Here is a 12,290-nt window from a genome sequence, read left to right on the forward strand (position 1 = left end):
AGATTTATAGCATGACTTCTTCCCCACAATGATATTATTATTATACATATGTGAGAAAAACCACTGGTCACATTCCCTTTTCCAACAAATATATTTTCCCTTTTGACCATCCTGCAATGTATGTCTGTGTTTCTCAGTCTTGTTGGCAAAGTCAGTCTTTCCATCTCTTGAATCTCTCTGATGATTTCAAGCCAATTACCTCCTGCAGGAGGGTCGATCTGCAACCATTTACGAGTGATTGCTTATTTGGCTGCTGCAGTCAGTATTTTCAGCAGGTGTCCATCATGTCCTGTTATTCGTTCTGGCAGACTGCCCAAATAATGTGACAGCACAATTAAATTATTACTATTATTTATCTTTACATTTGAGATTTTCATCTCGTGTTTCAGTGGCGCACGAATTAAAGCTATCCACTTTTCTAGCATCAATATAGAATGCATCAAGTTATGTAAAGGACCATGAAAAGGAAATCATGTGTAAAATTCTGTTGAGTAAATCATAAAGAGCAGCTACAGTGAATTTATTTCTGTACTCCAAATTCCTTTTGTACAGTTATGTGAATGTAAGTGCAATTGAAATGTAATTTTGGGATAGTGAGATTAGGAGGTCACAGAAGACTGAACACATTGTATCTACTTCTTATGACTGTAATAGTTATGTGAGAAAAGAACAAAATGAAAAAGGAGAACTAGAACTGTGTAACTTGTGAAAAAAAAATGGAACTGTGCAGGTAAATGAATTAAGTGTCTGGCCAAATGGCAAACAGTCGATGTAATACACTGAATTCTGCATAAGTATTTATTGTAAGAATTCCTTTTCTTCTTCATATCATTCAGATTGGGGATTGAGCCTGTGTTTGGGGCAGCCGTGACCATGCATCCATAATCCGTGTCACAGTGTCAATGTCATGTCAATACTGCAAATACAGTTGTAGATTTGTGTAGCTCTGTCCACAAAGGTCCATTTCCAGTACAGTGTGTGAAATATTTATGGAGCGACCTTGTCATTTACAGTAAATCACATGCTTGCAGCAGCAGCAGCAACAACAAAAGGATTAATTAGACTTGGGGTTGCGGTGATGGGAGGAGGAATATATTTGAAAAAGAAAAAAGGCTGTTGTATATGTAAGCCTTTTTTCTGCTTCCTTGCCCTGACATTTAAATTTTTCTTTGTTTTGGTGTGGATCTTGTTTATTCATTATCTCAGTATTGGGTCATTTTACGTTTGCCTCCCAGACACTGATATGTATATTAATGTTGTTGTCTGTGATTAATCTTTAAAGAAGTTTAATTGAAAAGATTTTTTTTTGAATGTTTAATTCTCTTTATTTGTATTTATACAGAAACAAATGTACAAATGTCAGACTATTTTCATATTTTAGTGTTACACAATGCTGTGCACTGGTAATCTCACTCAATATAAACTCTTTCTCTTTCTCACTGGTGAGTTGTTTGTGTGTGTTTTGCAGGGGAGCTGTACATCGGTGGCGTGTTGAAGAACATGTACAGCAATCTGCCCAAACTGATTGCGTCCCGGGATGGGTACCAGGGCTGTCTGGCCTCTGTGGACCTGAATGGGAGACTCCCTGACCTGATCGCAGATGCCCTCCACAGGGTGGGCCAGGTGGAACGAGGCTGCGATGGTGAGTGGTGGAGGCAGCTGTCTGTCACATACATACAGACTGACATACAGTAATAGCCAAAGTCATACTTTCCATTTAAAAAGTAACAATGCTTAGCTGAAACCCAATGTGTCTTGCACTTAATTGTAATTTTTTAGCTATATTCCCATAATTACCAATGACGTCCATCTCATGTTCAAAGGGAAGCATAAATAACAATTGTTTCTCTCATGAATCAGCAGGGGAAATCAAATGGCATTGATTTCAAGTGTATGTGTGATCATTCGGCGTATAATCCAGTGTTCATGGCAATAATAATGTCAACTTCTCAGAGATTTCTCATCAGGGATAGCTCAGTTTGAAACAATGACAGATAATTAGAAGGAGAACAAGTCAGGAGCAGGGTTGGAATCAGTTTTTGCACAATTAAATTTCAATCTGTCATTTGGAGATTCAGATGAAAACAACACCTATTATTTGATTGATAAACTTTTCAGGTATTGATGATATACTGAGTTAGTTGTTACTTACAAGGTGAAAACATTATTTTCTAATGATTTTAGCAGATGTCTCACAGTTCCTTCCATGGCCTAATTACACACAGAGTTTTTGGTGAAGACACACCAGTAATGTAATGGTGTTGCATTTTTCTGTGGCTGTACACCAGTAACCCCACCCAAATACTTCCAGCTCAGGACGGTCTTAATCTAAGCCCTTGTCCACTGTATATCCTCTCTATTGCTCTATAAAACCTGGATGAGGGAGGTATCTCTCTCCTCTAATGTTATTGTCAGTGTGGCTAATCTCAGCGACACCCCACCCTCGTTGGCTTTTGCCTCATCAATCTTGCATTTGTTGTGTTTTTACCTCTGGTGTGCACAGTTCGCCACTACATCTCAGACTGCGTGGCTCCAGTGTCGGGTAGTTAATTCTGGGTATAACAGTGGATTTCGACTGTAGCATTTCCCCTTTACTCCCCCCACCCCCGTCTCACTGGCGTGCTGAGTGTCGGAGAGCGCTGACTTGATTTCCCCGAGGGCCACACTGGCCGACTCAATGCGCCACTGATCCCCCCCATCCCCCCCCCCCATCCCTAACACTGCTACTTCTGCCAGCCAGCCAGCCTTATTACCTGCCTACAGTTATATACCACAATTACTTTGCTCTAAACACAGTTCAAAACTGCATTAAGCTATAAGATTGACTCCTGCAGGCACCCAAAATGGATGCTAATATTAGTTGATGATTAGATGTGCCATGAGTTATACTGTAATTGACCAATTTCGGAAGGCTGGACCTTTTTGACAAATAACAGTATACCTAACCCCGAGGTTGTTGCAAATCTCTGTATTCCCTTGATGATATTACAGGAATACATCAAATACAATTTAGACTGCTTATCTAATCTGCTATAATCAAATTCAGAATTATTATTCTTTAGCAGGTCCAGAGAAGACAGGGAATCGGATAAATTACAACTTTTATATTTACTAATTTTCTAGTCTTGATTGATCTTCTCTAACAACAACTGATAAGATCCTGAATTCCAAAAGCTATGGCAAGACAAATGAAGATGACTTTTGCAAAATACACTGTTGTCCTGGGAATGGATCACTGCCAGAGTCCTGACCGACTTGGTTCTGAGGTCAATGTTAGCTTGTGGACTGGGGATCCAGAGCGGTCAGAGGTGGCTGCTGGTCCCGTCTCTCTAGACCTGAGGCCAAACAAAGGGCAGAACATTGAACTGCTCTCCACTGACTCAGCGGATCACAACAACAAAGAACAAGACAGGAAGGAAAGGAGACTGAGACCCTGAGAGTTGAAGTGCAGGTACATAAACAGTGTTACTGACTCACTGCAGCTCAAGAGGGTAGACACGAAGAAGGGGAGACCAGAAAGTGTGAAAAATCATCTATATCGCTAAAATAAAGCATAGTAGTATTAGTAGTTGCAAGCAGCAGCACAGTTTTAATTACTTAACAAGATTAATAAAACACTCAAAATAATTTGCAGATGTTGTAAAAAAAATAAATAAATCAAAAAATTTAGACCACCATTAAATAAAAAAAAAGTTGAAAATGCCTCCTTCAAACATTTTTTTCATTATGAACCAAGATGCTCCAGTGAATCTGCAGTTGAGCTCTCTTGAGTTGAGCCTCCTCTACGCTGCTAATATGGCAGCAGATGTTTCAGTTGTAACCCAGCTGTTACTTGTAGACACAGGTGACAGCAGCAAGGGAGCGAAGATGTGTATTCACTTTGGGTTTTTCCAGCTTATGTGGGGCTTATTGGCTCCCTGTACTGTTCAGGATTTTCCTGAACATTTGGAGCAAACAGCAGATGGAGTGTAACGCTCCAAAAAAAAACAACAAAAAAAAAAAACAAGACGCCTAAAAACTGGTCCGCAGGCGGCCATGCTAAAGGTAACGTTTGGCTGATCAATAGCTGAAGAAAGGGTGAGGAAGTGATAGCATGACTTGGTTATTAATTATAACAATATGCTTAATTAGCTTCTCAAGGGAACCTTTCATTAGTGAGCAATTAATGGCACAATTAGCCTGACTAGGAACGACTAACAGAACGAGCTGATAGAAAGGAAATGACATTGAATTGAAGTGGACATTTTGGAGCAGGAAGTAAAAGCTCTCATAGATCAGTGATTTATTTATTTTTTATTATTTGTTTTCTGCTGATGTTGGGGGGGGGGCTTTTTTAATTGGGCCATTTGTAAATGGCACAGTGAGATGTCTGTTTATCTATGCGAAAACAAATTAGTTTGGCACTGAACCATGGGTCTTTGGAAATGTTTGTGTTTAATTGAGATTTTAATGAGAATCCCCACCACCACCAACACGACAGCCACCACACACACACTTATTTTTAGAACAATTCTCTTGCCTGAGACTTGATCTGCATCCTAATCTCATATCTATCATTCTGCCTTTTTCCCCTGTCTAATTTTGAGAACAAATCCGGTTTTGTTGGGAAGAAAACTAATGATGATCTTCTTTCCTTTTCATCAGTCATATTAGCTTCTAATAATACAGAGGCAACAAAGGCGACAATTGGCAAATTATTTTTCATGTCATGTCTGTTCATATGACAGTGCCTGTGGGGTCAGTAGTATGTATAATCTGAAGGGGAAATATGAGTTTTCAGAGCAGTCTCTCATATATACCTCTCTGAATAAGTGGCTGGAATTCCACAAAGGAATTACAACAGTGGAGTTTCTAATTGACAATTTAAATGCCTTTATTCATCTGTGACAGTGGGAGGGAACAACAGGAGAGAGCATTCCCCCATACCTCCAAAACACAAACACACAACACACACACATAACACACAAATTTGGTGGAGAAGCAAGACTACTAATTTACAGTGCAGCTGTGCGCCTAGTTTGGTGATTACACCAGGTCTCAACCTTGAATAAATATCAAATTTGATCTGAAAGCATTACTAAGCACCATTAATCAAATCACTTGTAGTCTGTGGATGAGCAGCTAGTGTGTTTGATTGCAGCTGTCGGGTCTTTTAATATGGATTCACAAGTAAACAATGCTCTGACGCAACAGTTAAAGAATAGACTCACCATTTTTCAAGTCTATCGTAGTTCCCACATGGACACTGAAACAGGTTTTGCTTATAATGTTATAATTTGAGCTTCACATAAACCCTTGAATAAAGATTTGCATGAAACAATGACTGTGGTTGTTGCCCTCCATTGCTTATATTGGAAGCGCGATCCAGTATGAAGGAATTGTTTGATGGCCAGGGTGAACAGGAGGAATGCTTACATCAAGAAAAAACCCATTTCAGTGTCCATGTGGGCACCTATTGTTTTAAAACTCTCATTAAGAGAGCATTGATTTATCAGCTTATGAAGTTCACAAGGCTAATTGGTTAAAACATCCACCAGAAACCAACCGCGGTTTAACATCCCTTATGCTCGCCTGCTTTCAACCAACCACACAGTGAGCTGAGGGCTGCTGAAGGTGTCGTGTCTCTCTGAGACTGACAGTACTGTTAGAAGAAACCCTTTCAAATTAGAGTCTTTGAATGAAACCATCATGTATTTCTAAATAGAGCTTTTGGAAGTATCCTCAGCTGCCGTTGCTAAGGGAAGTGAACTGCCAGCAGAGCTGCCCGAGGGTTTTGTTTCTGGGTCAGACGTAAATGCTATAAATGCTATAACACGCGCTTCACTAGACACGCTGAACTGTCTTATGCCCTCAGGACCCAGTACCACCTGTACGGAGGAGTCCTGCTACCATCAGGGGGTGTGTCTCCAGCAGTGGGAGGGCTTCACCTGCGACTGCACCATGACGTCCTATGGAGGTTCATTCTGCAACGACCGTAAGTGAAACCTTTTTTAGTGACTGTTGTGGTTTGAGTGTGTGCAGCTGGAGTGAGTGGTGCAGGTGCAGGTGGAGGTATAGCTAGGTGGATATCTGGTGCTAGGACTTGCACTTGTTGAGTTATAGCTGCACAGGCAACTTTGCATTTGTGCTGTTGAAGTGGCAGCGCTGTTCCCTCTTCAAAGGTGTGAGGAATTCATCATCGGTGAGTCCAGCTCTCTCCCAATGAAGTACTCATTTGCAGTGTTGCAGGAGACCATTTGTGTGAATCTTCAGGTTCCCAATTAAAGGAAATTGGATACTTTGCTCTTCTACGGTCTTAATTAATCATTGAAACTAATAGGATAGTTGCATTTTTACGTACATAAATATCTCGCCTTGTGCAGCTTTAATAGCATCACATTAAAGCTTTGCACATAATCACTTAAACAGCAAATCCTTTTCTTCATTAACCGTGAAACTTCAACATTTGAAGTTGAAATCAAAATATTAGTTGACAAGGCCTCTATTCCTCACTTAACAGGCCCGGCTAGACTCAGCATTCGCTCCTCTTCTAATGTTCTACTACTCACACGTTATTCATAGTTGGACGTCCTTGGAGTTCACTGAGAGATTGGCTCCTCGGCTCCTGAGGCACCGCTAACACATGCTGTGAGGAGAAACTGTGATTTACATCCCGTGTCCCTGCCATGTGGTCACCTGCTGGGTGGCTGGCAGCAAGGGAGTTCAGGAAAGGAAGTATGGAGGGAGGGGAAATAGATTCACTGCAAGTGTGTTGTTTATTGACAGTATTTATTTACTGTTATTCATCTTTCCCATAAAATTCATAGAACATTGGAAATGAGCTCATAAAAAAATTCAAATAACCTGACCTTACTGCAAAACATGCTACTTCATGAATTTTGCTCCTCGTTGAGCTTCTCGCCTCATTAGCAGAAATATTCAATTGGTTCACATAAAGCAAAGTGTATACATTTATTCATTTGTTTAAGACAAGTATGACAGTAAATGATGTGTTATGATGCATATCTTTGCGATGTTTGAATTACATGTGTGAATTACAGAGCTCAGCTTGGTAACACTGAGCTTATGTTCAATTAGCATTCAGGCCTCCTCACAGGTTTGATTTAAACAGGGGCAGAGGCAGGGTGACAGGCTAATAGACTTGTTTGCACAAGTTGTAGTTTGCTTATTAAGTGGTGGATGCTGAATTAAGCTGTATCACCCTTCCACCTTTTTTTTTTTTTTTCTGTTTCATTTGTGATGGAGTCTTTGATTGTTGCGTGTTGTTGCCATCGCCATGATGGCTTGCCTCCTTAGCTTGACTGGATATGAACGGGCATGACAGTAAGAGGACGATTAGTAAGGTGCTCCTTTGGCTCTTGCAAGACTCAAGCAAGGCAAAGGCGATAATCACGGCTCTGTCTGCATGACACACCGCGCCAAGATAAGCAGAGACACCCTTCGCTCCTCGAGAGAGGAGCGCAAATGATGAAGTGAAGAGAGGAGAGGGGTGCTGAATCTTGCGTTTGAGTTGTTGCCTGTGGGGAGCGTTAGCAGCTGTACTGTGCTGGTTTCAGAGATGACAGATAGAGGTGTATGGCACCAGGTGTGTTCTGTGGGAAGACCTAGGAGATGTGTGTCTGTTTTGTGAGAGAGTGTGTCGAGTTTGGGGGGGTGGGAGGACGTTACCAGCAGCCTGAACAAAGATGTTGCATAACCACAGACAACAAAAGAGAATCTAAGTAGAGCCATCAGTCTACTCTGCAGGCTTGTTATGCAGTCAGTTCAAAATTATTTCAATCTTCATCCAATCTCAGACATGTGAGAGTATCAACACTACCGCCAGCTTGCTATTCTTTTTGTTTCTGAACATACAATATTACTATCATGGGTTCATGGCTGCTGTGTAAAGTTCACTCCCCCCTATAGTTATAATGAGAATGTCTTCTTGCAACTTGTGCAATGTTTTCTGGGTGAGAGGTTGCCATATTACAGTGTAACACATTGACAATATCTGAGAAAACAGCCAGCACTTCCAACTCATGGCACATTTTAAGTTTTTAAGTTTAATGTCAGTGTGGCCACTTTCAAAATGAGACTGCAAGGGAAAAGCGCTGTCAAAATTAATTCAAAACCAACATGCAAATTTGATTTAACTAAAGATCTGGAACACTGTCCAGTTACTGTGTGCATGCAGCATATCTTTTCCAATTGTGTCATACAGCAGTATGTCAGCCTCTTTCAAAGTGCGCATGCATTGTTGTAGCTGTTTTCTATTGCAGCACGCTCTTTCCTTTCACACAGCAGCTGCACATCTTCAGACCTGCCCTTCTGTCTTCATTTCTGCCAGCTTGGAATGTTGAAAAGCACATTTCATCTCTGGACCTTGAGAGCCTGCCCTGACTTTAACTTTCGGCTCCTTCCCTTCATTGTCTTCTCTTTCTTCTTGTTGCGTCTCTCTACTTCTCGCCATACAAGCAGCCTTGTATCCTTCAGCCTTTTCTGGGCTTGCCCAATCACAGAATCATGTTTTTTATGAACATGCCAACGTTCGGGGAATTTTCCTTGAGCCTGCTCTGAAAACCAAGGTAGGACTTATTGCATTGGGTGCCATTTTTAATTTCAGTGTGGAAATGATGCTCCAGGTCTGGAGATCATGCATATTTTTCATTTATTTTTATTTTGGCAGTATAAACCCACAGCCCTGCACAGGGCTACACTTTCATTTCACTCGTATAAAACAGCCTTTCCCTGCCATGTGCCCTTAAATTGTCTTCTATATATCTGAAATGGATAGCTTTGAAAGGCTTTAATAATTCCTTGTAGAATGCAAATAGCTTGTATCCTACTTTTCTGTGTCTGCATGCATAAATGAGAATGAGACTGATGATACACAGGTGTATGGGTTGTATCCCTTTGTAGCTCTCTGAAGGATACAGATACATGTCATCAAAAGAAGGGACAGAAATAGGGACAGTAAAATTAATCACAAAGAACCAGCTGCCACGTGATGTCACACTTGATCTCTCTCTCAGCAGTCACACTGTGAAAAATACAGTGTATACATACAATATATGCACTCACACACAGCCCCTATGTAACCCAGGCACACACTGGTTGCCCACATGTACTGTGTATGCTCTCTCACACACACATTCATGTACTTCCCTCTTCATTGGGACAAAAGTGAAAATTATTTTAATTTAGCTTTCAAAGAAGAATGAAGAAGTTGAATAGAGTGATTGCCGCTGCTTTTCATACTCTGTGGGGAATAAAACATTTGCATAATTATTCTCCCAACATTGCTCACGCCGCTGTTTGTGGATGTTCTTTGGTGGCTGTGAGACAAAGCACAGAGGTGGCCTTAGGTGCACAAGAGGTATGTGTGTGTGTCCTTGCGTGTGTGCCGACACTGCTCTATTAAAACAGCAAGATCCCAACGAAAGAGAAATTGCAGGTTCAGGAAAGAAAAGCTCAAGTCTAATTTCCTCAGTTTAAGTCGAGAGTCATTTGTTTCACTCTGAGTGGAAAGGTTGTCAAAATAATTGACAATATAGTTGTTGTTTACGAACGCAGACTCACAGTTGGATTGAGTTGATATCACACGCGGACAGAAAAGGTTGAATTTTTCAACATTGATTTTTCAAAGCTGATAAAGATGTAATTTGTCTCTGTTGACTGTATATTACCATACATGTTTGCTACCTGTGATATGGGGAGGATTAGCACACCTGTGAAAAACATTGATCAGTTTCATTTGTATTTCTACAGTACACTTATTTAAAAAGAGCTAATATTTAAGTCATAGAATCCAAGACTTGTAGATGAAGAGGAGGATGAGTCAGTTGGCATTTTAATGTCACATAATTTTCTAAATTCTGTTACATAGGCCTCTCCACTCTGCCAAGAATAAAAGCTGTTTAATGATCAAACCCATCCATCCATTTTCTATACCGCCTATCCCTTTCGGGGTTGCGGGGGGGCTGAAGCCTATCCCAGCTTCAACGGGCGAGAGGCGGGGTACACCCTGAACCGGTCGCCAGTCGATCGCAGGGCAACACAGAAGACAAACAACCATTTACACTCACACTCACACTAAGGACAATTTTAGAGTCACCAATTAACCTAATGAGCATGTTTTTGGTCTGTGGGAAGAAGCCGGAGTACCCGGAGAGAACCCACGCATGCACAGGAAGAACATGCAAACTTCACGCAGAACCGGCGACCTTCTTGCTGTAAGGCACGCGCACTACCTGCTGTGCCACCGTGCCACCCATGATCAAACCCACTTAATCTAATCACTTATTTCATCTGAAAATCCTTGAATTTTTATAACATCTCCAAGAGTATTGTTATGTTCGCCACTTGTCCAGAGGAGAGGACGGGACAAAAGAAAAGTGCGGCATGTCGGGAAGCTCCTGGTGAAGTGGGATTATCTGGGGTTCATCTGCTCTGGTTGATGGTGGTGATGAGGCCGCACTCAGAGCTGCCGCACTGATGTGAATTTCTTTCAGACATTATTTAAAGCTTGCTTCCATGTCCCCCCCTCTGTCTCATCAAAAATTCAGATGTTTGTTTTTTGGCAGTATCGTCATTGTTTTATTCATTGTGAAAGAGGTTTTGCCTTCGGGGCCTCCACTAATGCTTTTTTCTTTGATAATGGTTCTGATCACTGAAGTTTTTTCTTGTCTATGTACATGGATGCTGTGCAAATGCATATGTTAAAAACATTTATATTAATGCTGCCTGCAATGTAAGATTGGGTTTGTAAATTGAGCTGTATATTTTCTTCCCTCCTAAATTCCCTGGTCCAGGAAACTATTTTTGAGAGCTCCCACACAGCCCTGGATTGAAACCAATTGACTTGCTCTTCCCCCCCATTCCCAAGTTGCACTGGACTGCAGTCTTCTTTTTTTACTGGCATTGCTTATTTCTCAGCATCCACCTGACATGGCAGATAAGAAAAGACACCACTGAGGAAGCCCAGCAGTCTGATTTTCAGAAAGTTTATATTGGAAATGATCACCATAGCGCGGGGCTATAACAGTTGCCTTTCACCCATGGATAAAGGGAGGCTGCACACTGCTCACTCTCGCTGAATAAATCTGTCAAGTTTCTATGTAGTAATGCTGCCGAGCAGTGCGACAGTTCAAGCTGCAATAGGTGGGTAGGTATGTGTACCCGAAGTAATTCAGAGGCTCCAATCCCAGCAGAGAAGCTCCCATTTTGTTGAATAGTATTGTTTGTACCTCTTCGGTAACCCCTTCTGTCGGTCAGTTTGCTCTGACAGGCCTACCGCGCTGCACTCCAGAGAGACAGGCAGGGGAGGTTAATACATGAAGCACTGCTTGGAGGAAGGAGCAGGTACAAATGGAATTGGTCTTACGCATTGCTCCTTTCTACACGCTAGTTTTCTGACTTTACCTTGGCAGCACCATTCAAACACAAGTACTCTCCAACAGTATTTTGTATCAAATGTGTCCCTTTTGTAAAACAGCCTCTTCTTTTCTGTTCTCATGAACAGCACACACATCTGGGGCTGTAGCGCTGAAAAGCCCTCACTTTAAATTGTAACTGTGCGTTGCTGAACATACTGTACCACTATGTTCACGCACACAGACACATTCAAGGCACAACAACTAGAAAAAAGCTGTCTTATACACACGTACGCACACAAACACCAGAGAGCATTTGAAATTCAGCAGCAGCCTGCGGTGATTGACTGGTCTATTTGTCTCTGCGTAGCGTATAAGTGGGCCACTTGGTATTCTGCCTTATTCATCTGGAACCAACTCAGACAGAGATGCTGTGTAAGTGCGTGCTGTACGAGGGCTTTGTTTCTCTCTCGCTCTCTCATTCTCTGTTTATGAGAGCGAGAGAGCGACCCAGAGAAAACAAGGTGGAGAGGGACAGAGAGGGAGATGCTTGGAGGAAAGGGTTGTGTCTGTGCAGTTCTTAACTGCATGAATTCGCTGGGCGTTAGCACAACATGTGCATGTGTACAATGAACCCAGCTGCTGGTGCATAGTGCTGTCAGGCATACTAATTGAGTGCAGAGTGCCAGTGTGTTTGCAACACTGCTGATTTCAATCTGCCTCCTCTTCCAACCCCTCATCGCCATTTATTTATTTTTGTTATTATTATTATTATTTCTACTGTTCCCACACTCAGGAAAAAAACGATAGCATCAACTAGTCATCAGTAACATCTGGCCTAGTATCATGCATGTAAAAAAAAAAAATGCTAATCCATCCTTAGTTCGGGGCTTAGTGGGTGCAGATTTGTGCAGCATTCAGTCCTATTTCATGCTT

The 12,290-nt window shown here is 41.6% G+C and overlaps 1 protein-coding gene across 5 annotated transcripts in view; it reads left to right on the top strand.

Moving 5' to 3' along the window:
• nrxn2b (neurexin 2b) overlaps positions 1–12,290 on the top strand; it is a 636,019-nt gene that overhangs the window by 363,533 nt on the left and 260,196 nt on the right. For all 5 annotated transcript variants that reach the window (XM_070993325.1, XM_070993329.1, XM_070993328.1 and 2 more), the window contains 2 exons: positions 1,469–1,642; positions 5,855–5,974. In XM_070993325.1, coding sequence (XP_070849426.1) covers positions 1,469–1,642; positions 5,855–5,974 — 294 coding nt within the window. The remainder of the gene's footprint in view (positions 1–1,468; positions 1,643–5,854; positions 5,975–12,290) is intronic.

This window comes from Chaetodon trifascialis, chromosome 23, assembly GCF_039877785.1.
Source record: "Chaetodon trifascialis isolate fChaTrf1 chromosome 23, fChaTrf1.hap1, whole genome shotgun sequence".
NCBI classification, from domain to species: Eukaryota; Metazoa; Chordata; class Actinopteri; order Chaetodontiformes; family Chaetodontidae; genus Chaetodon; species Chaetodon trifascialis.